At 38.6% G+C, this 24,306-nt stretch overlaps 1 protein-coding gene across 19 annotated transcripts in view; it reads right to left on the bottom strand.

Annotated features, from left to right (window-relative positions):
* Positions 1-5,803: 5,803 nt before the first annotated feature.
* PDLIM5 (PDZ and LIM domain 5) overlaps positions 5,804-24,306 on the bottom strand; it is a 183,172-nt gene continuing 164,669 nt past the window's right edge. For all 19 annotated transcript variants that reach the window (XM_048847041.2, XM_048847038.2, XM_048847045.2 and 16 more), the window contains 5 exons: positions 20,854-21,028; positions 14,362-14,542; positions 12,869-12,989; positions 9,256-9,371; positions 5,804-8,314 (listed from right to left, as the gene is read on the bottom strand). In XM_048847041.2, coding sequence (XP_048702998.2) covers positions 8,225-8,314; positions 9,256-9,371; positions 12,869-12,989; positions 14,362-14,542; positions 20,854-21,028 — 683 coding nt within the window. In that variant the 3' untranslated portion in view covers positions 5,804-8,224. The remainder of the gene's footprint in view (positions 8,315-9,255; positions 9,372-12,868; positions 12,990-14,361; positions 14,543-20,853; positions 21,029-24,306) is intronic.

The raw sequence follows: 24,306 nt of genomic DNA, 5'->3' as shown, positions 1-24,306 counted from the left end.
CAGTTGTTGCAAAATGGTCAGTTGCTGGGATGGACTGGACTCATTGGGTTGCCCCCTTTGGGAGCAAGATCAGTATCTCAGCAGTGAGAAGACAAGACTAGACTCCATACATGGTAGCAGAGAGGAAGAATCTCCAGGAAGAAATGTGTGATGGTCCTCAATCCAACCCAATGTTAAATCCAGTGGAAAGACTCCCATTTACTTCCTTAAGAGCTGGCTTGAGAAGCAGTATACATCAGGAGGGTAGGGCGAAATTTGAGGATTTGGTAGATCTGGCCTTTGTTTAGCCTTAATATACTCTTGGGTGGCAATGACTATGGGAGAGATCTGTGTGGAGAACCCAGACATATAACCCCTTCTAAACAATCTAATTGTGTGGTGTCTTGCGACAAGCAAAACCCCCTAACTGCCTTTAAAAAGAGTTACTGCCATAAAACAAAAATAGTGAAAAATCAACACTTACCCTGGTCACCACACAGTTATATCTGAACGAGCGTAGCTATTTCCAGTCCTAAATACTTGGAAATTTACTCTGTGGCCCCTGAGAGCAAACCCTGCTTTCTTAATGGCCACCACTTCATTTGATTTACAAAATTTTCTCTTCTGCAAGATTGGTAAATTCTGGACATTGTAGAAGCTGCCCTCTTAATTGATTGTAACAGTTTTCAAATAATTTGGGCTGACTTGTTCCAAAACCTCTATATTTCGGCACTTTTAAAAAAACAAATGTAATTGAATCCAGCCTTTACGATTCTAAGTAACACACCCTGTCTCAATGTATCAACTCATTACAGTACATGACACTATAATATATAAAGATATAAAAGCCAAAAAATTTCATAAGCCCATGTATATTTTACAATACAGATTATATAATGTAAAAAAAGGGTTAATACCTTGAGCGCAGGAAGCAGGTGTCACTGCTAATGGTGGTTATGGGCTTTTATCACAACTTACCCCTGCCTGTAATTTCTGGGCACAAGACACAGCATGCATACATTTAATTTCACTATTGTATAAGCAGCAGAATTCCAAAGAGTAACATATCCTTATCCTACCCACACATTAATTCATTATATAGACAGTATACAATGGTCTATAGAATACATTACATAGCATAATTTGTGTGCGTGCATGCATTTGAAATGTTGTGTTGCTTATTATTAGACCTATTTGCCCCCCAAAGTATGCCTTTGTAGGTTTAATGGTACTGACTCTAGAGCAGGGGTTCTCAAACTGGGGTCGGGACCCTTCAGGGGGGTGACGAGGTTATTACATGGGGGTCGCGAGCTGCCAGCCTCCACCCCAAACCCAGCTTTGCCTCCAGCATTTATAATGGTGTTAAATATATTTAAAAGTGTTTTTAATGGATAAGGGGGGGTCGCACTCAGAGGCTTGCTATGTGAAAGGGGTCACCAATACACAAGTTTGAGAGCCACTGCTCTAAAGCATACAGTACCAGAGCATTGCCCAGTCAGGAGGCTAGTTTCTTTACAGTATAATACAAGCAATGAACGTAATTGTCATTAAGCACAAAAATATGAATTACAAAATGCAATCGCATACTAGAGTCTTATAATGTTCTGGAAAGTGAAGCCATTGTTATGGGTCCCCATCAAGGATTCTGCAGGTTTTGCAATATTAAGCAGCCTTAGACAAAAGCATGTGATGTTACTGGTCTTTGGGGAGTATCCCTGGGGTATAGTCAAGAAATACAGCTGCATCAGCAATTGATAAGTTCTAGTACCAACACACAAAAGGCCTCCAGTAAAAGCAGAAAAATAGCAGGAGCTAGAAATTAGGGAATGCATCAGTAATGCAAGGATGCTTGTTATTTGCAGATAGATTGCAATTGGACTTGCATCAGTTTACTGCCATTGACTTTGGAGGAGTTACTTCTGATTTACAGAAGCATGCCTGTGGCTTCTGGGGAGGGAATTTTGCATAGTTCCTTCCCCAAATACAAGTGGTCAGAGCTACCAAATAATTCTCTATTGACTGGCGGAGGGTTACGCTCTGAGAAAACATACATAGCATACATACAGCACTTGGATTGTTCAAAGCCCTTTCTAAATTTCAACTAATTTGCACAACTCCCCTGTACCTGTAAAATAGGTACAGTTGATGCAAATAGGAAATGTCAGCATTTACCCACTTACTCTACAGTGGTATCTGAGACATTGCAGTATTGCCCTCTATTTAGAATAGAATATAACTGAAATCTCACATATACAGTGACTGGGAGGGCAGTTTAACTTTTTTAAAAATGATGACCACCGTAAATATTATTCCCCATATATAGATGGCAAAACAGCAAGGGAAAGTGTCTTTCCTAAGGCCACATAGCAAGGTGGTAGAAACCTAGGATTAGAACTCAGGCACTTCTGGCTCCAAAATTTGGGCTCTAACTTCTAGATCAACCTGCTTCTCAGGCAGGGATGGGTGTAATATAAGAACCTAGAAAGACTAACAGGTCCTCTAACAATAAAGCACCATTCCTTAGAACTCCAGTTTGTGCTTTACATCCAGGGAGACAGGACTGAACTATTGCAGTGTGTTTTCTGATCATCACTCAAATAGTGGTCTTCTGCATCATTTGTGGAACTGTTTTCACATGTACATCTTGAAAAATGTCAGTGAATTTCAAATAATGCTTACAAAAGCAATTTCATTTGCAGATATCTTAACAGTTTCTCCACCTACCCTCAAAGGTGTACAGTTGATGAGTTTACATATATTAGCAATAGGTTTTGAAAAGAAACAACCAGCAGAGTCTGAATATGCGAGGAATAAAGTCACACTAATTATTGCAAGTCAAATTATAAATACTGAAAATTATCTTTTGTGCATAGACTAGTTTTAATTAATACTTGATTTTCACAGACTATTGATGCAACTACGTGATCAAACATAAATAGTACATACTTACCTGGTCCTGAAGTTAAATGTCTCTGAATCAGTATCCCCAAAACAGCTACACTAGCTATATTAAATATCAGTTATGTACAAGCTTTTCTCACAATTAACCTTCTCATTTATATTTTAGAGCCCGTCTACAGACGTAAAAAAATCAAAGCTTCAGGAGATGAAATATGCTGTATGAAAAATCTCGTATCTTTTAAATGACACTGGAAGGAGCTCTAAGTGTCATGGTGCTCGGTTGTTTGTATTTTGTCACCGAGTCTTAAAATGATTTCATTAAGCAAATTCATCTTTAGTGTAGATCCTGTTAAAGACAATGGGCCAGATCCTTAGCAAGTAAAAACTGGCATCTCTCCATTTACTTAAATGGGAATACACAGATTTACATCAGCTGAAGATCCAGACAAAAGGGCCTACTTCTGATCACACTTAACGGCTACACATGAGAATAAAACCGGTGAGACTACAATGGAGTTACTGGTGATTTGCTTCACTGGGACTGCACGAAAATTGTGCCATTAATAAATTTGACCCAACACATAGTTTTGCTGTCCTGTTGCCTGATATACTTCAAGAGGACACAGGACTTCACGTGGGAGGTAAGGTTATGTTCAAAGAGCTGAATCAAATAATGGAAACTTCAAGGAAGGAAAAACATGACATTATGATGAATGACTCACCAAAGCTCAGTTCAGATTTATATTTACCAAAGGAACATTTGACATTTCATTGGTGTACTGGGAAGAAAAATAAAGACACACCTGATGGGATTATCTTTTACTTAAGTATTTTAAGCAAATAAAAAAACAATGGTGCTTTCTAGTAGGTAGGAAAGGTAAAGTACAGGTGTGAGTGTTTTAAAAAGGTCCTGTGTGTTTGGAAAGTGTGAAAAACTCAAAACACAGTGCTTGGTTTCATAATACAGCAGAAGTCTTTTAAAACACACAAGATGAAGGGCGTGACTCTTCTAAATTCCTAAGCCATCTGGAGCATAAATTCTAATGATTTGCAATGGCACATGTGCTCCTAAATCTCTTTGGCACTTCAAAAATCTCACCCAGAATATTTTTTCAGATCAGCCAGCTCCAGTTTTTTTATTCCACTGTGATTTTTTTGTTCTTTACTTTATAACAGAGTAAGCAAGGTTTTGGTTGCATGCCACTGCATTATAATATTCTATTCAGATGTAAAGAAAACGTATTCCTTGAATGTGCCTTCCACTGAACCACAGTTATTGCTAATAACTGAAAGTGCTTTTCTATTCCCAAACAGCCTTATATAGCAAACATTTAGGTGTATTAAAAGTGTAGAAGCCAGACCTTACGTATCAATCATTAATATAAATTTGCAACTTACTGTGGGCTTTACTTTTTAAGCCATTACATAAAAAATGGAGAGTTTTTAAATGGGAATAAAATTCAGTACAATAGTCTGTTATTTCTAAAGTCCTATTCATAAAGCATTGCCATAATGTATGATATACACAAGGAAAACTGAAAATCAAGTTCAGAACGCCAAGTAAGATAATAAATTTGCAGCTGTTTTTCTGTCTGCATAAAAGGGAAAACGAGTGTTCTAATAAGCCTAGGAACTGAGTTAAATGCTTTCATTTATAAGTGCAAGTAAAAGCCATGCCACTTTTGGGACTTTTGCTGGGCAGCAATTTCTCCTCCTCCCTCTTTTCCCCTTTAAAATTTTAAATATTGGATAGGAACCATTTGCCCTGTTAGGTTCCCATAGTTAGGACCAAACCCTTCTCAGAGGAATTTTGGCACCTTATTAATTAGTTGGTTATGAGTAGGAGCTGCATTCTTTCAGTGACTCCTATTTTGCCATCAGTAAAGTGTGATACGATAATAAATTTCCATCAAGCAAACTATTTCTGGTAATTCCCCCTAATTAACACCAGACTGCTAATAATAAATTAGGCCCTATGTGTTTCTGATATAACCAAGATCTTGTCTGAGCACAAGAAATTAACCAATGCCCCAAGAAAGTAAAACACAAACCTATACTAAGCTTTTGCTGGTAAAAGGATTTATATGCAATTTTGTGAGAAAACCTTTGAAGATCTTATACAGGGCATTTTGATCGGCAAACGTTTTGAGTGACAGAGAGACTTGTTCTGGGTTGAGCAGTGAAAGGGGATTTATTGTGAAAACATGCTGTTGAGTTTTTAGCCTATAAATCTTACACTAGATTACAGTTTCTTAATGAATGAATGACAGATCTCTTATTTTTGTCGGTGCATTTTAATGTTAAATGATGTTGTGATTGATAGAAACCAAACCTCTCCCATTAAAATGTCAATTTTGACTTGATGTCTTTAAGAGTTTGGCTTCTGGAGTTTAATATACTGTTTGCAAATAGACTTGCATTTGTCTCATTCATAGCCTAAACACTGCAGCAGAGACAAAATTCCTGTAAAGTTGCATCTAAATTTTATATAGCCATGTGCAGTATTTTTTCTGCTTGTACAAATAAAGACAGAAAAACAACAGTGCATTTGCCTATTTAAGAGATATCCAGCTCATGAGACTCTTATGAGGCTGCTTTATCATGAAGTAATTGACCATGTTACAGTAGATGGTTAAGTATCCCCAGGTGAAAGCAGAGAATGCTTTGTACCAAGGCTAAATACAGTATCAGATAATGCTCGTCATGGGCGATAGCATTGCTATGAAAAGCCTCAGCCTAGGGAAAAATGCCAAACACACTTGCAAATACACTGCAAAATATTCTACTCTGGCCAGTATTTTGAAATAAAGAATGCTCAATTAATATGAATACGGTAGTGGTACTGTTCCGGGCTACATTTCTGCTTCTCTTGTGTGACCTTAAAAAAAATCCGAAGACAAAAAACAACCACCACCCAACAAAATAAATATAACTCCAAAGCTGTTTATTAATACGTATACATCATGATATTGCTTTCCAGACTGCTTTTCATACATCTTTATTTAGGATCAAAACTGGTAACAGGAACAGAGTTTGTCTTATGAAATTTGCAAATGTGAAGTCAAAAGTAGAAGCAAAAGCATAAAGAAAGAAAGCAAGCAAATCACCAGGCTTCTTTAACTCATTTTTTTTTAAACAAAACAAGGCAAAAAACAGAGAGGTTTGAGCAACTGTAATCTGTAAATGGAAGTATTTTCCCTTTACTGCTGTTTGCAAAACCATTCATATGAATAGAAAATGCTATTGTTTCAGCACACACAGCAGGGAAAGACTACTGAATGGATCAACACATATTGCACCCACTACCCAGCAATTACCTTTAAAATTGTGATAATGTTCTATTAAGCATTCATTATTATATTTACAGATAAAGCTGTCGGCTTGATGTAACTGAACTCGGAAAAGTCTGCCATCATGGTTCAATTATGCACCTCTAAACCCACTTTCACCTCAAAACATTTAAATTCAGTCCTGCCCTCCAACAGGCATATTTTGAGAAATCACTTACAGAGCATGCACGTAAAAAGCACAGTTGCTGATTTTCTAAGTTATAATGCAGTTTCTGATACATCTGCTATGTTCCAGAAGGCAGGATTGACCCTAGATGATTCTCACATTTGCTCAAAAGCAGAACACTGTTTGTTGAGGATATCCCACATGAAAAATACTTTTGGAAGTTGTAAAGTCCCCAGTTGAACTACATCAAGCCTGCAGTCAAAAAAAAAAATAGACCCCTAAAAATTCTGGAAGTAAATAAGCTAGGCTTCCTTAAAAGTGAAATCAAAAAGATACCAATGTGGAATATTCCTAACCAAAATAATAAATATTCAGTGAGAGATACAGCATTCCTTATAAAGTGCCCTACTAGAATCTCACCTATTAAAAACATTAATAATCATATAGTTCCTTTTTGTGTGTGCTTGTTTATATAACTTGTTTCACCATTTAATATTAATTACTTAACAGTGACTTTAGGTTCGAAGCGCGCGCGCGTGTGTTTATAATACAAATAGACAAAGCACAAATTAAAGGATAAAACTGCTGCATAACGCAGCAGTATTAGCCCCTCCAGACTGTGGGTCTAGAATTTCTTAGCAACTGGGAAATTCCAAATCCTGGTCCACAAAGGGGTGGGGGGATAGGAGGTTAAGAAGAATCACTACAATAAATGTTTAATGTGAGTTAACTGCAGTATAATTCCAAGCGGCCGGAGGGGGCGGGGGAATCTATTGAAAAGTTTTTCATCTCTCCTCCTCTAAAATACACATTTTCACTTGCAGAAACTACAGTACATTTTAAACCTGTCCGCATCCATCCCCTTCCCAAACATGTGCTGAGTACAGTATCTCCACTAGAAGTATTTATTTGAGCCCCAGCTCTTCAGACTCTAGTTGTTTCAAAAGCAATATCAGTCCTACTAAAATTATTTTCTGAGCCTTGAAAATTGCCCAGTCTCCTCCCCGCTCTGGTGTTTTAGTCCAACCCACCAATATCTAGAAAACTGTAAATATTTTAAGCTGCTTTACAACATTGCCTCCATACTACTGGAAGTTAAAGTGTAGGACTACTGAGTACCTTAAGATGCAATTTCACACCCTGACTTTTATTGGCGAGCATTTTGGTGGTATGTGCCACATTTTGAAGAGTAGGTCCCATGTGTTTTCTCTAGTGGCTCAAAGGGCATCTTTTTGATGCCTATTTTCCAGCACAGTAGCAATTCCACCATTTGGTGGCCATGTAAAAATCTCTGCCATGCTCTTTGCAGATCTGCTCAAGACTTGATTACCAAAGACAAAAACGCCATATAAACATAACCTGGGCTTACGGAATATGGTTATCACAGCAAAGATTTCGTGCATTAATTATGACCCACATACCCCAATTTTTATCTTTGATTTCATTCCTTTTTTTTTTTAAAATTCTTTCCTATAAAATGATGAATATATATCTGATGCTTCCCCCTTCCCCCCGAATACCAGCAAAAGCAAGTTTCATTTTATCACCTCTCTAAACCTGGAAGCCCCATTTCTGATATTTAAACAAATATAACCTTGGCCATAAAAAAAATCATGAGATCAATACAGTAATATGCTGTGAGGTGTGTATTTTTACACTCAATAATTTACTCTTGGAATACAGATCTCCCTCCTTCTCTTTTTACTGATTCAAAAATGTTCACTGATAAACACTCTCAACCTTCCTATGTAAAAAGCCCAAAGTTCCCACTTTTCTCTTCCATTCTAAAATCTTATATAAATAGTTTATTAGCCGATTGAAAATGGACATCTGATGAAATTCAACCTTCTCCATTCCTTATGTTTGTTAACGATACGTGGCCTAAGCTTCAGAAGTTCACTGAGTGAGCATGCTTCTTGCACAGGGGCTTATCCTTTTTAGAGAAGAACGTCTGACCCTCCAAACTGTCACAACAGACCTGAAATAGGATTGGGAAAAAACAAAAACAAAAAACCACTCAGTGAATTATTCCGAATGTGAAATAATCATCACGTGATTGATGTGCACAATCATGGAATAAGGATTATTACCCATTGCTCAGGAACATGCTTTCAGGGTGGGATATTTAAAAAGCGTTAGTGTTGGTCAAAACTTGTTCCCATTTAAGTAAATGGGAACTTTCTGATTTACTTTGGTAAGAGCAGAATTAGGGCAATGCTGAGCACTTTTTAAAATCACATCCTTATTGTAACTTTTCCTGTTCGTGCAATACAAGCAAAGATGATAGACAGAGATATGCTTTCATTTCAGCTGCAATAGGTTTGTCATGTTGTCTCAATACATTTATCTTTGGAATACAAAGAAGAGACATCAAAATTTATTTGAAACAGGGTTCAAATAAGAATAAAACCCCTAAAAGGTTAACTTAACTGAAGCAGAATTTCCATATATAAAGGATCTGCACAGTATAAAGCAGAACATGAAAGAAAATGAGACAGAGGCATTTGATGTTTAGCGAATACACGACGATCTACACTGGGGGTATTATTAAAGGAGACTGCAGTAGAACAGTGAGTTGTAAACTCGTATATCTGAGTTAAAAAACCTCCGGTATATATGAAACTGTGAACACAAACAATACTCTTGCCATTTTAGAAATATGACATCTTCCTTTATGGACTTTTAATGCTATATTCCAGGAGGGTCAACATGAAGGGTTAAATGCTAGCACATATGGCCAAGATCTCTAAGAGTGCCAAAATACCACAATAGCAACACACCTTCCAAACAACCGTGAAAGTACTTTTTGTTTGGGTTAGGAGGATTAAGTGACATTTTAGCTGTTACTCTCACATTGCTCAGGTTAGCACAAGCACTGCTGCCACTGATTTGTTTAAAATGTGAAATAATTTTACTTACCGAGCACACAAAGCAGGTGTCGTGCCAGGTGTGGCCCAGGGCTTCAAGAAATCTGTCTCCAGCTTCAATGGGGAATTCACAACCATAGCACATGGTACCAAAGAGGGCATAGTAATCTGTACCACAGAAAGCATGAAGCATGAGTGGAAATGCAAGAATTTCCTTTCGAAATCATTTTGTTTTTCAGGAGAGGATACTGTGTTTATATTACCACCTGCCAAGTTTCTGGACAAAGCATTCAGGGGGTGGATAAACTAAATAGGGGCCTGAGAGATATGATATACCCTTCCTCTCACCAGCTCATGCTCACTCCCTTTCCTTTCTATTTCTTAATCTTTCCTTCTTCATCTCTCTTTTCTTACTTCTGTATTTTCACTTCGAGTCCAATAGTGTGTTAAGGGTGAAATTCACCCCATGCAGAGGGCCAGAACAAGGCCTATGCTCTCCTTAAGTCCCCCTCAATCCCTATTTTGAGACTTTACATGGTGCATAGGCCTCACACTGGCCCTCAGCACTGGGTGTATTTCCTTCTTAAATGAGTTTCTTTAACCTACACTCCAATACTCCACTCACACTTCAAAAATATATACATATTTGCTCTCCAGTTCTTTTCTAATCAAAGACCAACCCTTTTGACAAAATTGGATTTTTAAATAGTTTCCTTTTAAGTTATTCCACCCATTGTGGTTTGCTCATGTTGAGCAGAGTGTTTTTAAAAAAAACAAAATCAGATTTTGCCTAGAATCTCTCACTCTAAGTTTGTATTCTGTTGTATGTTCATTACAATACAATGTGCATCTAATCAACATTTCTAAATGTATGAAGGTCAGTATTGGCTCTGATAGTCTCCTCTCAAAGAGTGAAACTCACCCCTGTGCAAAGGTCACCTCAAGTGCTATGCATCATTTACATCCGATGTCGTGTTGCTCCGCTGCACAGGGCCAACTTTCACCCTGAATCAGTTTATATTTTCTTTCATTTCAGACCCATCCCTACTCCCCACCCCCAACAGCCAAGCATAAGGAAAAAAATAAATGTTCAGGTCCAGAACAAGAACAGTGAGGTAGCTTTAATGGGTTTTGGATCACTGCATCATGATGCCAAAGGTACCATGTGTCATGGAACACTAAGTTTCCATGAGATGAATTAGACAAAGTGACAGCTATATTGGAATTTCAGACTTCATTCTTTTTGGCAACATTGTGGCACTGACGGAGAAGAGATGTTTGAGGACTGTTCTTAGGGAACCCGGGAAGGAGTGGCAAGCAGTGTGAAAGTAGATTTTGTTTCTCTACTAGGCAACATGGACGTGCTGAGTCTCTCTAATGCCTGCTGGAGAACTCAGAGCCAACAGGTGCCTTTTCCCATGTGAAAAGGCAAAGGGGCAGATTTCTGCTTTGGATCCCCTGAAACAGTGCTCTAAAACATGATGCTTAAAAGCAGGTTGTGAGCACAAACATATTGGAGCAGTAAAGCCCTTCACTGACTGATAGTGGCAAGAGGGATGTATCCTTTTTATTAGTCCAGGATCTCGATGCTGGGAAAAAACAATAATAGTGTGTGTAGTGGGGAAAGTTGATGAAAACATCAAATAGTACAGCACTTCTCCATCTCACAGGACCTGTAAATCCTGACTGTGACCCTGGTGTCACAAACATATTGCTTCAATGCATCTTACAATAGTCAGAGCCCTGTTTAACTTGGCTCCTGCTTACAGTGCCAAAAAGTTACAGACTTTCCTTTGGAAGAAAGAGAGCAGTAGCAAAGGCATAATGGAAGGCTTCAGCTTTCTTTCCCTTTCACCCTCCAGAAACTGTGGTATAACAGTTTCTTCTATGCAGCGTTTTTCACACAGAAGTAGCTGAAAGTGCTCTGTGTTCAGCAAGTTCATACCGATTGCTCAGCCAACCCCTCCGTTTAACATCTCATTAGAAACCCAGTGCTTTTACTACATAGCACTTCCACCCCTGGTTCTGACAGTCGTACCTGCAACCTCAGGATGTGTCAAAGCAGACTTGTACTAACAACCTTGCGGCTCACAAGTAAGCTTACTACCACATGTGTCATGCTGATAGTAATGGCATCGTGTTTCAATATCTATCTGCCTGTAGCTCAGAAGAGTGAGCATTTGAGCTGGGAAGGCTTGTAAAGTAGCACCAATCAACGCATTCCATAACAAGGAGGATCACTTGATAGTAGGAGCAAGAATTCAATATTAGCAGAACAAATGCAGTCATGAATTCTCCACCTCGAGGTGAGTTATCGATTACTTTAATACTAGTTTTGATCACTCTATTTAGAGACTGTCAAGTCTTTCTAAGTTTAGGGACTTCAGACTCCCAGAGGATGACATTTCAACAACACTGTCATACTTGACAAGTCTACTCATCTGTCAATATTCCATTCCATAGGATACTCCCATGATTCAACAGCAGCAAGATACTGCAGTACTTCTGACAATGTTATGGGGAAAGTAGTGTGTACTCCTCTCCTCCACATAACCAAATCAATCCTGGCAGCAGAATCTTCCTCTGCCATGCTGATCTTTAGCTCCCCTTCACCGTTTCTGCATTGCTTTGAACAACTCTGCTAACAACCAGAGCTGAAATGTTGGCTCCAATGAAATCAATGAGAGTTTTGCCACTACTTGAGTGGAGACAAGATTCACCCCAGGTCTCTTCCCAATCAATCTGCTTTTCACTCTCTCCTGCCCAAGCTACTCACCCTAATACTCCTATTAGTGAAATCACACTGTACATTACAGGGCGGGGGGAAACCATGAAAAGGCCCCACTGGTGACACTTCTAATATGGATTTAAATATCATGCAAGAAGAAAAACACATAATATTGAACCTTTTGTCAATTATTTCTTTCACATTTTGTGAATATTTATTATAAATATCATCCCATTTCTTTCCTAGAGAGGGAATCTATGTGGAAAGTTTTAAACAAACTAGGAAAGCAAAGAAAATAAATGAAATTATTCACTCCTTCAAGGAAATGGTTTGGCTGAAAATGTGAAAAAGGGAAGTTCAAAGGAGACTGTTTTTCACATTAATACTGGTCTTTAGATTTTCAAGAGCTAGAATCAAATCACTGTATTTTTATTCCTACCAGCCTTTTTGATCTTAAGCTTGTGTTCTACAGATGTTATTCTTGATCCTGCAAAGCACTTCCTCCTGCACAGATCACTTACGACCAGAAGTAGCCTTATTGCCATCAGTAAGACTACTCATAGTAACACACACTACTTCGCATAGTATTTGCTCATTTAATCCCTATTTCAAGTGAATGAAGAGATATGGGTTCTCATAAAAACCAACATGAAAATCTTTTGAGAATTAGCATTTTATTGTGTTATCTATACCTACATCTGGGAACTTAGCAAGAACAGCAACTAAATGAAACTACGACGAAGAGCCTATTCCTAATGAAGTCAATAGCTAAATTCCAACTGACTTCACTGTGGCAAAATCCAGCCCCCGACTCAAAGGTGCTAGTTTGTTGGATAAGATGAAATAAATACATTGTTATGAAAACTAGTGGGAAAGCTTCTGTCAAAGTGAAAAGGTTTGTTTTACCGAAAACATTGGTCATTTTGTCGCTGCTCACCTGTCTCACAATAGGGATCCCCATCTTCCAAATGGAAGACATTATTGCGAATGGGATTATGGCAGGCCACACATACGAAACAGGAAACATGCCAAGTTTGTTTCAAAGCATTGATTACTTCCTGTTGGGATAAGAAAAAGGGGTATTAATAAGTGATGTTGATATGATGAGTGAATAGGAGTGATCATGTTCTGTACTGTTGTAAAAAACACTGTTTTTATGCTTTCTCTGCAATGTTACTCGAGAATCTTATTAAATAAATTAACATGAGCATAATTTTTTGCTGATAGGCATTATAAACTACTGCATTTTTTAAAAATGTCTCTCCCGTTCTTCATCTCTGATGAAGAACTGTTTAAATTATCATCTCAACACTATCAACGTGTTATTTCAAGTCTCCGGCAGCTGTCAAAAATTAAAGCAACAAAAAATCCCCAAGCCAAGATCAATTTGGTGACTCCATCGTTTCAGGGATACTCTTGTAATACTCTGGAGGACGCATGCAGAACTGAAGTTCCACTTGCTTAACAGTACCACGGCCCCCTGCTAAGGTCCCCAAACAGATTTTGAGACAGATTCTGTCTCCCTTCTTCACGCTGAGTAGTACCTTTCTGTGTGAGTAGTCCCACTGATTTCAGACAAATATAAATTAATATTCGTGAAGATAGGGAAAAGTTAATTAGGGGACATCACAAAGGACATTATGACAATTTTGTTAGGTTTTGAAAGATGATGTAATGCCAAATGTGACTTGAAACTTGGACTGCTAAAGCAATGAGATGTATGCTTACCATTTCCAGCGACACCGGGGAACAGACTCTTATCTTTCTGGATCAAAGGGTTGGAATTGGAAACTTTAGGCTGTGAGAGGAGCGAGGGCTTTTCTACCTACCACACTCGAGGGAACATTTTGATATTTTATCTTATGCCTAGTACCAGACAAATGACATGTTCTGTAGTACTCAGCGAGGCATAATCATTTTTACATATTGTACAATTATTTTGTCAATTCTGTCAAAAACCACCAATAAAATATCCTTTCACTTCAATCAAAGAACTGCAGCAGTTACCGATGGGCAACTTGGAGAGAGAAGATGAACTCCAAAGAGGCAAAGCCAGAAGCAAGGCCTGGGGTCCAGGTCTCTGGCAAGGGGGAGGCTGCAATGTCTCTCCTCAAAGAGTGCTGGAGATAAACTGGTAATGTCCATTATTGGCATGGGACTAGAATATAGAACTGTAGCCTACGTGCATATGCCGACAGCTGTATTGGTGCTACAGAGTGAATCTGCAGGATGAGAACTTGGCTACGAAAAGGGGATTTCAGAGTTCTAGAAGAGACATGTGAGATGCCCTGTTAATTAAATAAGATTAATCTGCAATAAAGTGTTCCCTAACAGCAACTAATCCATTACAAAAATAAGGAAAAGGCTGTGGTTAATATTCACCTTTAAAAATACTAATTTAAACCATGCACACACAGTTTGATTACTTACTCCAAGTATCTTCCTCTGGCATCGAGAACATTCAGGGGCAAAGAACTTCTCATAGCAGATCTCGCAATAGAGAGCCCCCTTCTCTTCCACAAACCCAACGTAAGCCATAGAGGTTCTGCAGTGAGCACAGTTAAACTCCTCTGGATGCCAGGATTTCCCCAAAGCCACCAGGAAAGGACCCCTGGTTAAAGGAGAAGGGACTAGTTTAGCCAATGCAGTGCAACTGAAAGGGACAGGGGGCAACACGGACAACTGTAAATGTCTATCCAAATTACCCATGTGACATTAGTACAAACGACAAACCTTTGCTGGTTAACATCTCTTACCTACAACAATCTCCAAAAAAACACTGAACAATTCTGTGCCCATTTCATTGCATTCCAGTAATGCCTGGAATAATCTTTGTTCACAACAACACTAATGGCTTTTCTTTCACATCTTATTTTGAACTCCATTAAATATAGTTCCATAACACTGAAGTGATTGCTAGAAAAAAGGTTACTATTTTATAAGACCTCATTATAAGATCTTCCAAATGATTTCTAGCCATTGCAAAATATATTTAATTTCATTTAAAATTATTGTAACTTTTTTTCAGTACATATCTGTATCAAGGTTACAAATGTTAACATAGATTTGACTCCACAAAGAAGTCAAGAAGGATAAGATCAGTTTCTCAAGAGACAAAAATACAATAAATTTCCTTATCCTGAGAGTCTGCTGCAGTGATGAACCAGTCCAGGTGAGAGACAGCAGTTTTCTCCAGGAAGCCCAATTATGGCAAGAACATTTTGCATCCAGAACGGGAAAAGTCAAGCCATTATCATTTGAGAAATGCAGAAGTACTTGTAAGATATTCATTTGGATAAGTCAATCAGGGTTTTGGACAAAACCACCCAGTCTACAAGCAAATTAATTTTTGCCAGATTATACTTATAAAGCTCTCCCTTATACAGTTACATTTATATTCATTTTGAAACATATTTAAAGTGGTTATTTTCTATAATAATTATTTGTTTTGATACTCACACATTCATTTTAGCAAAGATAGGGTTTTGATTTGAGACTAAGTTCAAACCATATTCAAACTTTGAGGAAATTGGGGTCTGGAACAAAACTTTAATTTTCTGTAACCCTGAAAGATTATCGTGTACCTTGCTGCTGTACTTAACCTAGTTCTGATCATGCTCAATATACAGCACTCCGTCCTGCACCAAAACACAAAACAATCAAAAATCCCACACCACAAAGATTCCAAATATTAAAGGGAATTAAGTAAGGAATAGAACATTTTTTGTATAGAATGGCAAGATTTTCTTACCAACAAAGTAATTAGGGAAATAGTTGGAAGAATTCATCCCCATTGTTCTCCCTAGCTTGCTAGGGTGGGGTATCTGCAGGATGGGAAGACAAATGGGCAGTAGAACGAGGAGAAATTCATCGAAAGAAGCTGTGGATAATTCTTTTCATTTCCCTCATTTATTTGTTTTCTTGATGAAACACGAACAGTAGAGGAGAGCAAAGGAAATGGGACGAAAGTATATTTAAAATGGCTCATGCATCATCTTGGAAAAGGGAGAGAATTTATTTCATTTACAAAGTTATTGCCTGACCATATTTGACAACCGGAGAAATAATGGAAACAATATTTGGAAAATTGTTCCTGAACCTGGAAGACCAAATTAGTGTCGTCAAACTCCAGACTCCCTTGTGGATGACTAAATAGTGCAAACGCTGACCTAACCTGATACCCTTCAGCCTCTGTACAAGCACCTTTTTACATCAATGCCCTTTCAGTTATGTACAGATCAAACAATACAAGTTCTTGTGTACAACAAAGTGCTCTCTTCTCACAGTGTCAGCACAGGCTAATTTAACGCATTCATTAACACAGGACTGACACTGAAGAGGTTCTTCTAGCTTCAGTAGGATCAAGTTTCTGTTTGTCTGTTCTAAAATGATAGGCTTGGATAGTTGCAAAGTGGAAGGAAAGTATTCTAATAAAAGCAGGAGAGGGACCTCAACGTCTGGTGTATTTAGCTCTCCACAGTTTTGACATTTTTAGGCTAACCATTCCAGATAACGTGCTGGAATCCAGGTGGACAGGAAATGGTATAAAATTGTATCTAAGCAGTATTCCCTCCCTACAGTCCCAAGACAAACATGGTAGCATACTGCACAGTGACTCTTAGGATTCAAGTTTTTCCATCAGTATGCTTGTACTTGCTATATACATATGTTCAGAAACATGCCTTTAAAAAAAACCCCATACTTTTAACTGGGTCACTGTTTAAACATGTTAGAAGTTTAATCACACCCAAAACCTTAAAAAGAAAACCTCGAAGGACAGAAAAAAAATGGCAAAGTAGACAAAGATGTGATATTCAGAATTTTGGAGGCGTTCCTCATCTTGGCATGGATTAAATTGTTTCATCAAAAAACATTCATCCCGTACTGAGAGCTTGCAGTAATGAAAGGTATTCATTTACCACTGGACCGAAAAGGGACTTATACCTGCAAGAAGTCAAATTTTGTAGGACGTATTTATTATAAAACCATCACCCACTCCATCATGAAAATCAAGGACAATCCTACAAGCCACGGCTTGCTTTGAGTGAGCCATCCTTACAGGCTGTTCTGAGGCGCTAAGGACTTCAGGTCCAGTTTTCAAACATGACTGTGTAGACTAGGTGTGCAAACCCTACAGCTGGAGGTAGAAACTTACACTCAGACAACTATTTACTCTTTCGGCACCCTGCAAGGCAGCCACTTTTATATTGCTTATAAATAAGCAGTATAAAAATATACTATACATAAGCTGTATAAAAAGGAGAAGCAAAGGCTTACCAGAAAATAAGCATTATTTCCCTATTTTGACACTGTAACCAGACACAACAGTGTCAGTATATTCAGAGGGCCCACCAGCAGTATCTATCTTGGTGATCATGTGCATTGTACTGCACGACCAAGCCAACAGAGGAATTTAGTGGTGGGGAGATGGAAAGGATTTTCACATCTGCTCAGTTGGTCAATCGCTTGACAGTTAACAGAATGGCCGTCCAAAAAACAAACATTTCTTCTTTTCCTCACTGGCAAACCCCATGACCTGTATTTTCTTATATATAAGAAACCAACAAAAACGGTACTCTTAATTTTGCCCCTTGACCTTCAGAATAATTAAACTTTGAGAAAATAGATCTTAAAAATAAATCTTTTGTCACACTTACACACACAAAAATATACAGTATTATTAGTGGAGACCCTGGGGATACAAATTTGGATTTCCAAGTGACAGCCAGTTCAGCATCTTGGTATTAAGAGACTTACTGAGTTCCTGAAGTCCTTGGGAGCTATCAATTAAAAGTCTTTCAGAGCCTCTTTACAAATATTACATATTTTAAACAGAAAATATAGCTTGTGTTTGGTTTGGGTATCTTTTTGCAAAGAAAGAAAAGTTTAACCTAATGAAACCTTGGAAAATGTTGACGTCTGTGGAAGATAAACATATCTATAATTAAGAGAATAAATTAAAAAGTTATAAGATGTCAATTTTTTTGGCTTGACAAGCCATGGTTACTCTATGCCTTAGTGTAAAGTAACCAACGCTACAGTGCATTTTGGCTGCAAAACAGGCGTACAATGGAATGTCACTTGATACTGCTCCTACCTTTTCGTAGGTAATGCTGCCAGTAAGGCCATGAACTGTAATTATGTTAAAACTTGAACTCCAAAAGCTATCACAATCTTCCAAAACCACTGTAGCGTGAGAATGTTGGGTGAACTCAGTTTACTGATTACTGTACTGTCAGTTGATCTTGACATGAAATTATCCTTGTTCTTAAGAACTCCGTTGGCATTTGAAGATATGAAAGCTTGGCCTATGAAAAGCATCCGAATAATCTGAATTGATATACAACTGACTGTTGAAAGACAGATAAATAGTGGTCAAACTGAAATATCATATGGTACAATTACTCTGTGCTGTACTCATGTGCCATGTATGCATGACTAGCCAGCTTTTCCTCTAATTAAAATAAATCCCAGTAGCAGTAAGCTTAAAACGGCATGCAAACTGAACTGCAACTGCCATATTTTTATTCATGTCCAGAAGGCTGTTTAATCCAGCATCATAGGAACTAATCCTTCCACCAGAATATATGGGATTTATGTAAGAAATATTTAGCACTAAGGAAAAAGGAAGTTAGACATGCAAGTCCCCTGCACACATGTGGGAAAACAGAACCCATCACTTTCAGATGCATTATAATTCAATGGCTGCAAAGCACCATTTAAGTGTGGGGGTGGCATAGTTTCCCCCTCCCCGCAACTCCACCTGACCCTTCTCTTCCCCTCTCAGGCACCCCCCTCCACCAGCAACCTGATCTCCCCAGGCCCATTAGCCATCCCCTCCAAATTTGAGGGAGTGATGTTGCGACCGCCACTCAGATCAGGCCAGGCAGCCCCTCTATTATGACAAATTTGAGTGACTGGTGTTGCAACCTGGCATGCTAGTTCACAGTACCAATCAAGTTGGACCTGGCCAAAAAGTGGTCAGGGTACAGGCTGCATGGCCCCACCAGTTCTGCAACCTATGCTGTAATTTATTAAGGAGGTATCTGCCACAGAAAATCTCTAGTAGGTGATGGTATAAGTACTGTTGATCGGGGCATTTTTTTGTTGTGTTGACTGCATCTTAACGGAGACCGTTTCACAGACCACACATTCTCCAGTTCAGTTACGTAGCTCATCTCCCATTTCATTTGTGATCAATCATCATCCGTGTGGTAATTACAGCAACTTGTTACATACAAATTATTGTTTGTCTTGCAGGAGTACCTAAGGGTCCTAATCATATGCCAAAGCCCCAGTGAGCTGCATATTCACATTACAAATAGTCCCTGTTCCAAGAACACTGCAAGCTACGTAATATTAGGAAAGCATTAAATGTATGTTTAAACCCATTTAATGAGATTTAGCAGCTGGAAACAAGGTGAAATAGCACCATGTGACCATCTGGTTCTCCAGATTAGAGCGTGAGAGCCACTGGTGTAGATAAAGCTACAATAATGTCTGCTAAACCAGCAATAATTTAAAAGGGAGCTGCAGTTTCTCAAGTGAGAGATTATAGTGCTACACCTTAAAGACAAAATAACCACAGCTGTGCAAGACGGGCATGCTTGGCTTTCTGCATGTAATTTACTATATACTGATCCATTCAGAAATTTCTATTGGCCAGGTAATGAGATAGTTAAATGATACATGGTTTTAGAGGCTAAGCTTTTCAATACACCCTTTTAATTGCACCCATAAGACTTGTGAGCACATACCTTTTACATTTTTATAGTGCAGCATAAAATTTGAATTGGAATGAATGCATATCCCTGTTTGAATTAGAACGTGCACATATTTCATTCATTATTGCTATAAGAAAATTTTCAGATTACTCATTTTTAATGCCTTGATTATTTAATAAAATAATTATTTTCCCGTGGGTTTATGAGCTTGAGCAGCCCAGGTAAATGACAGCTTTTTGGGGTGGAGGGAGGTGGAGAAGAGAGCTTATTTTTTAAAATTTGACCAAGAAAACACCACACATTAAGGTGGTCCTTTCTACATTTACTGTCCTTTTGGAGACAGACCCATCAGCTAATTGGCAAAAATCACTACCTATATATTCTAACCAATCATTACATCACTGAAGTGAATGGAATGTATTTAGCTTAATCTCAGTCACAGAATGTATCTGGGTGAAATTTCTTTCCCTCCATATTATACAACTCAAAGCCACTGTAACAATCAAGTGCATGATGGTTAGCCCTAGATTATGATTGGACAGATTTCAAGATCGGACACTGGGGGAAAAAAAAACAAAACCACTATTACTATAGTCCTAGCAATAATTAAAATGTGACATTTCTTCTTATGTGTGGGAGTATCTTATGTTTCCTCCTCTTTTCATTTAATTGTTCTGGCTTACCAAGTACCATTCAAAACTGAAAAGGAGGACTTGTGGCACCTTAGAGACTAACCAATTTATCTGAGCAAAAGCTTTTGTGACATACAGTTCACTTCATCGGATGCATCCGATGAAGTGAGCTGTAGCTCACGAAAGCTTGTTAATCTTGTTAATCTTCTGGGTCTGACTGAATGAACGTTTGATTTTGTCACAACTTGTTTATTTGGTTTAGGTTTTATTTTTGCCGAGTCCCAGCCAACATTCCCATTTTCAGTAAAACAGGTTCTAAAAGCGCCCATGACTATTGAGAGCAGATAATGGCTTCCACATTTGCTTCCTGTGTCACCAGGTCCAGGTTCACTTTTTTAAAATGAATCATGTGGATTTCACGCCTGAAAGTGGTAAAAAGCATTGAATCTTGTTTGACTGAAATGCAGCCCAAAAGCATTTGTGACGACATAATTAAAATAAAACAAAACCAGGTTATGTCGTAAGAAAGATTTTAGGATAAAATGATCATTAAAAGGAGTACAAACCTAATGACCTGGTTACACTGAGCACACATAGGAGTGCGCTTTCCTGCTGGAATATGCTCTGCTCTCTGCACCAAAGTGTCTTGCTCTGTTAGTTGAGGCGGAGTCACAGACTTATCGCTTGGTGCAGTCGCGCCAGACGGTGTCATATTGTTGGATATCCATCCACTTGCAGGAGCTAGGGAAAATAAGAGTAAAAAGTATTTTGAATAGTGTCTCTATACTATGTCAACCTCAATAAACAGGTATACAAGAACAGAGCTCAGTTCAATACCTGAATTTGTATGTTTAAAATACGCACAGTATATACATGATGCTGAAAAAAAAAATATAAATAGCAACAGGGTAACATGACGAATCTAGTTTACTCTTTTTACCCAATCTGGCAGGTGACTAGCCACCAAAAGCACCAAACCAACATTACCTACCAGGCTAAAATTTCTGGGGAAACACAGAATGGTTTTCAATTAAGTGGGAAAGGAGTGGACAAAATTGGACCTAATGGAGCAATCAGGTTACAGAATATGTGACATGTTAAGATCTCACTGTGCTTTGGACAGGTCAAGCTGAAGTCAAGCTTACAAATATATGAGCAGTGACAAAACAGCATGACATACATCTTACAACTCAAGAAAGATCTTGGAGTCATTGTGGATAGTTCTCTGACACTGTCCACTCAATGTGCAGTGGCAGCCAAAAAAGCAAAAAAGAATGTTGGGAATCATTAAGAAATGGATAGATAAGAAGACAGAAAATATCATATTACTTCTATATAAATCCAAGGTACGCCGACATCTTGAATACTGTGTGCAGATGTAGTTATCTCATCTCAAAAAAGACACATTGGAATTGGAAAAGGTTCAGAAAAGGGCAACAATAACTATTAGGGGCATGGAACAGCTTCCATACGAGGAGAGATTAATAAGACTGGAACTTTTCAGCTTGGAAAAGAGACGACTAAGGGGGGGTATGATAGAGGTCTGTAAAATCATGACTGGTGTGGAGAAAACAAATAAGGAAGTGTTGTTTACTCCTTCTCATAACACAAGAACTAGGGGTCACCAAATGAAATGAATAGGAAGCAGGTTTCTGAACTTTTAGGTGTACTAGGACCAGGTTTTAAGGCATTTCTGAAATCAAGGTGGTGTTTAAAAACATGAAAGCTGAGACTCTCACATCATAACTTGCTTCCAGAAGCTGAGCTTTACGAAAAAAATGCCAAGCATCACGGAGTCTCATGATAAAATTGTGAGAGTTGGAAACACTGAATTCATTGTCCCATGCCCCCTGACCCTTCCACAGATCTCTACTACCCACTCAGAAGGTGAAAAGGGAAGAGGGCTGCAATACCGTACCCCAACCTACCGCCTTCAGACCACACTAAGGGTGACCTTCTTCTCTACAAGCTGGACAGGGGAGGATGTGGAGACTGGGTGGACCTGTGGGTGTGAGGAAATACTTATTGTCGCCCATCCACCATGTGGAGTTTACACGGAAAAGATAATACAACCAAAAATATTATCTTTTCCATGGACCTCTTCCATCCTGGGGCCCTCAGGCAGAGGAGATGCAGGTGGTGGGGACAACAGATCCCATGTGAGTGGTGGTCTATGAAAAAAAACTCAGTGAGTTTGGGAGTTACACACTATTCCTGAATTCATCTTGTAAAATTCAAGTCTCAGAAGTCCTCCCTCCATCACTGCCTGAGAAAAAGGAGAATCAATGGCAAATCTAGCTGCCTGGATGTAGATGGAGGTACAGACATGGGGCGGAGGCATTATTTGTAGGTTCAAGTCAGCCTCCAGTTTTTGTGCAAGTGTTATCTGAGTAATTTTTAAAGAATTTAGTACTGAGGGATTTTGGTTTGAGATTTCTCATCAGAATTAGATTGAATTATTACAGAAATGTGCCAAATTACTCAGTAAACAGCTCTATCAATTAGTTTTCCAATGTCATCGATAATGTGCTTTTTGGGCAGAGTGCACCATCAATAATGATCATTGCCAATGCTTTAATTGTTCACATTTTTTAACTGATGAAGTAACAAACCAGGAGAAATACCTTTCCTTCATCTAGGCGATACTAAACCTACAGTGGCTGAAATTTAAGAACAGCAAGTTCTTTAAAAAACAGTGACTTATTGTAGGATGGAAAATGAAAAGCTATATTAAGTACAGTAAGATAAGAAAAAATATACAGTGTTAAGAATAATCTAGAGCCACATTCATCTATCACCCAGTAACATTTGCTAACTGCTTTCTGTTGTAAGAAAGCTTTGAGAAAAAGAACCAAAGCAAAAGAGACGGCGCTCATAGGAAACAGGGGAGAGGTTACACACACAACATAGCATGTCAGCAAAGGAAATACCACCCAGAGCCAGAGAATTATCATCATATAGTAATGACATCAACTGTAACTGTAACTGCCTCTAGCACTGCTTCACCAGACCCATCCACAGATCTCGGCCTGTACAGAGCACTATTCAATACTCCTCTGCCCAACAACTCAAACATATCATAATCTACTGGGCCAGTGTTCTCTTCTGGGAGGTGCAGATGATTTCTAGTGTTGGATCAGACATTGTATCAAAGGAGGCTTGTGGGTTATATCAAGGATTGAGCTTAGCAATACTGCTTAATTTTGTTCAGTCTTATTACTTAATGAGATAGACAGCACTTGGACCTTTTTTTTTTAATTTTTTAAACACAGTGGTTGCAAAGCTGGGGCCTGTGACTGAGCCACAAAAGAATTAATTTCCACTCAAAATAGAACTCATTCCTTTAGATGGCTGAGCACACTTGACTGGAGTGCTCAGCCCTTTGCGGGATCAAGGCCCTGATTAATAACATATTTCTAATAAAATAATTTTATCAAATTTCAGAATTCTAGAATGAAATTTTATTAAATTTCAGAAGTCTTTTGGCACCATTTAAGTCAGTGGCAGATTACCTATGACTTCACTGGGGCCACTCACCCCCAAATCTACTTTAGCTTCTCAGGATATGTGCAGACTTCAAGATGGGGGAGTACTTCCCAGCCAAAGAGACATACCTGTGCCAGCTCCGATTGAGCCTTTGCATTAAAAACAGAGTGTAGCTGCGACGGCACAAGTGGCAGGAGGGATTAGCCGTCCCGACTATGTACCTAGCCTCTCAGACAGGATCGTAGTATTCAAGGTGTTTAGCCCCTCCTGCTGTCACGGCTCCCCTTTACGTTTAGAACGTGAGCTCGATGAGAGCTAACGTAGCAGCATTTCCTCAAACCGGGAATTATGCCCTGAGCTCGAAGAGCAGACATAGCCTAAATGTGTGGATTCTAAATATTAACGGAACTCCTATTACTGTTGAAATTTACTACAAGGATCAGACCTCAAAAACTGTACTTAAATCTACTCTGGGGGCAGTTATTTAAGACCCAATGAAATGACTTTATAGTTACAAAAGATAAAAGTAGTAA

The sequence above is a fragment of the Caretta caretta genome, chromosome 4, assembly GCF_965140235.1.
Source record: "Caretta caretta isolate rCarCar2 chromosome 4, rCarCar1.hap1, whole genome shotgun sequence".
Lineage (NCBI taxonomy): Eukaryota > Metazoa > Chordata > Testudines > Cheloniidae > Caretta > Caretta caretta.
The sequence above is the reverse complement of the archived record's forward strand: the minus strand, read 5'-3'. Positions and strand labels throughout refer to the sequence as shown.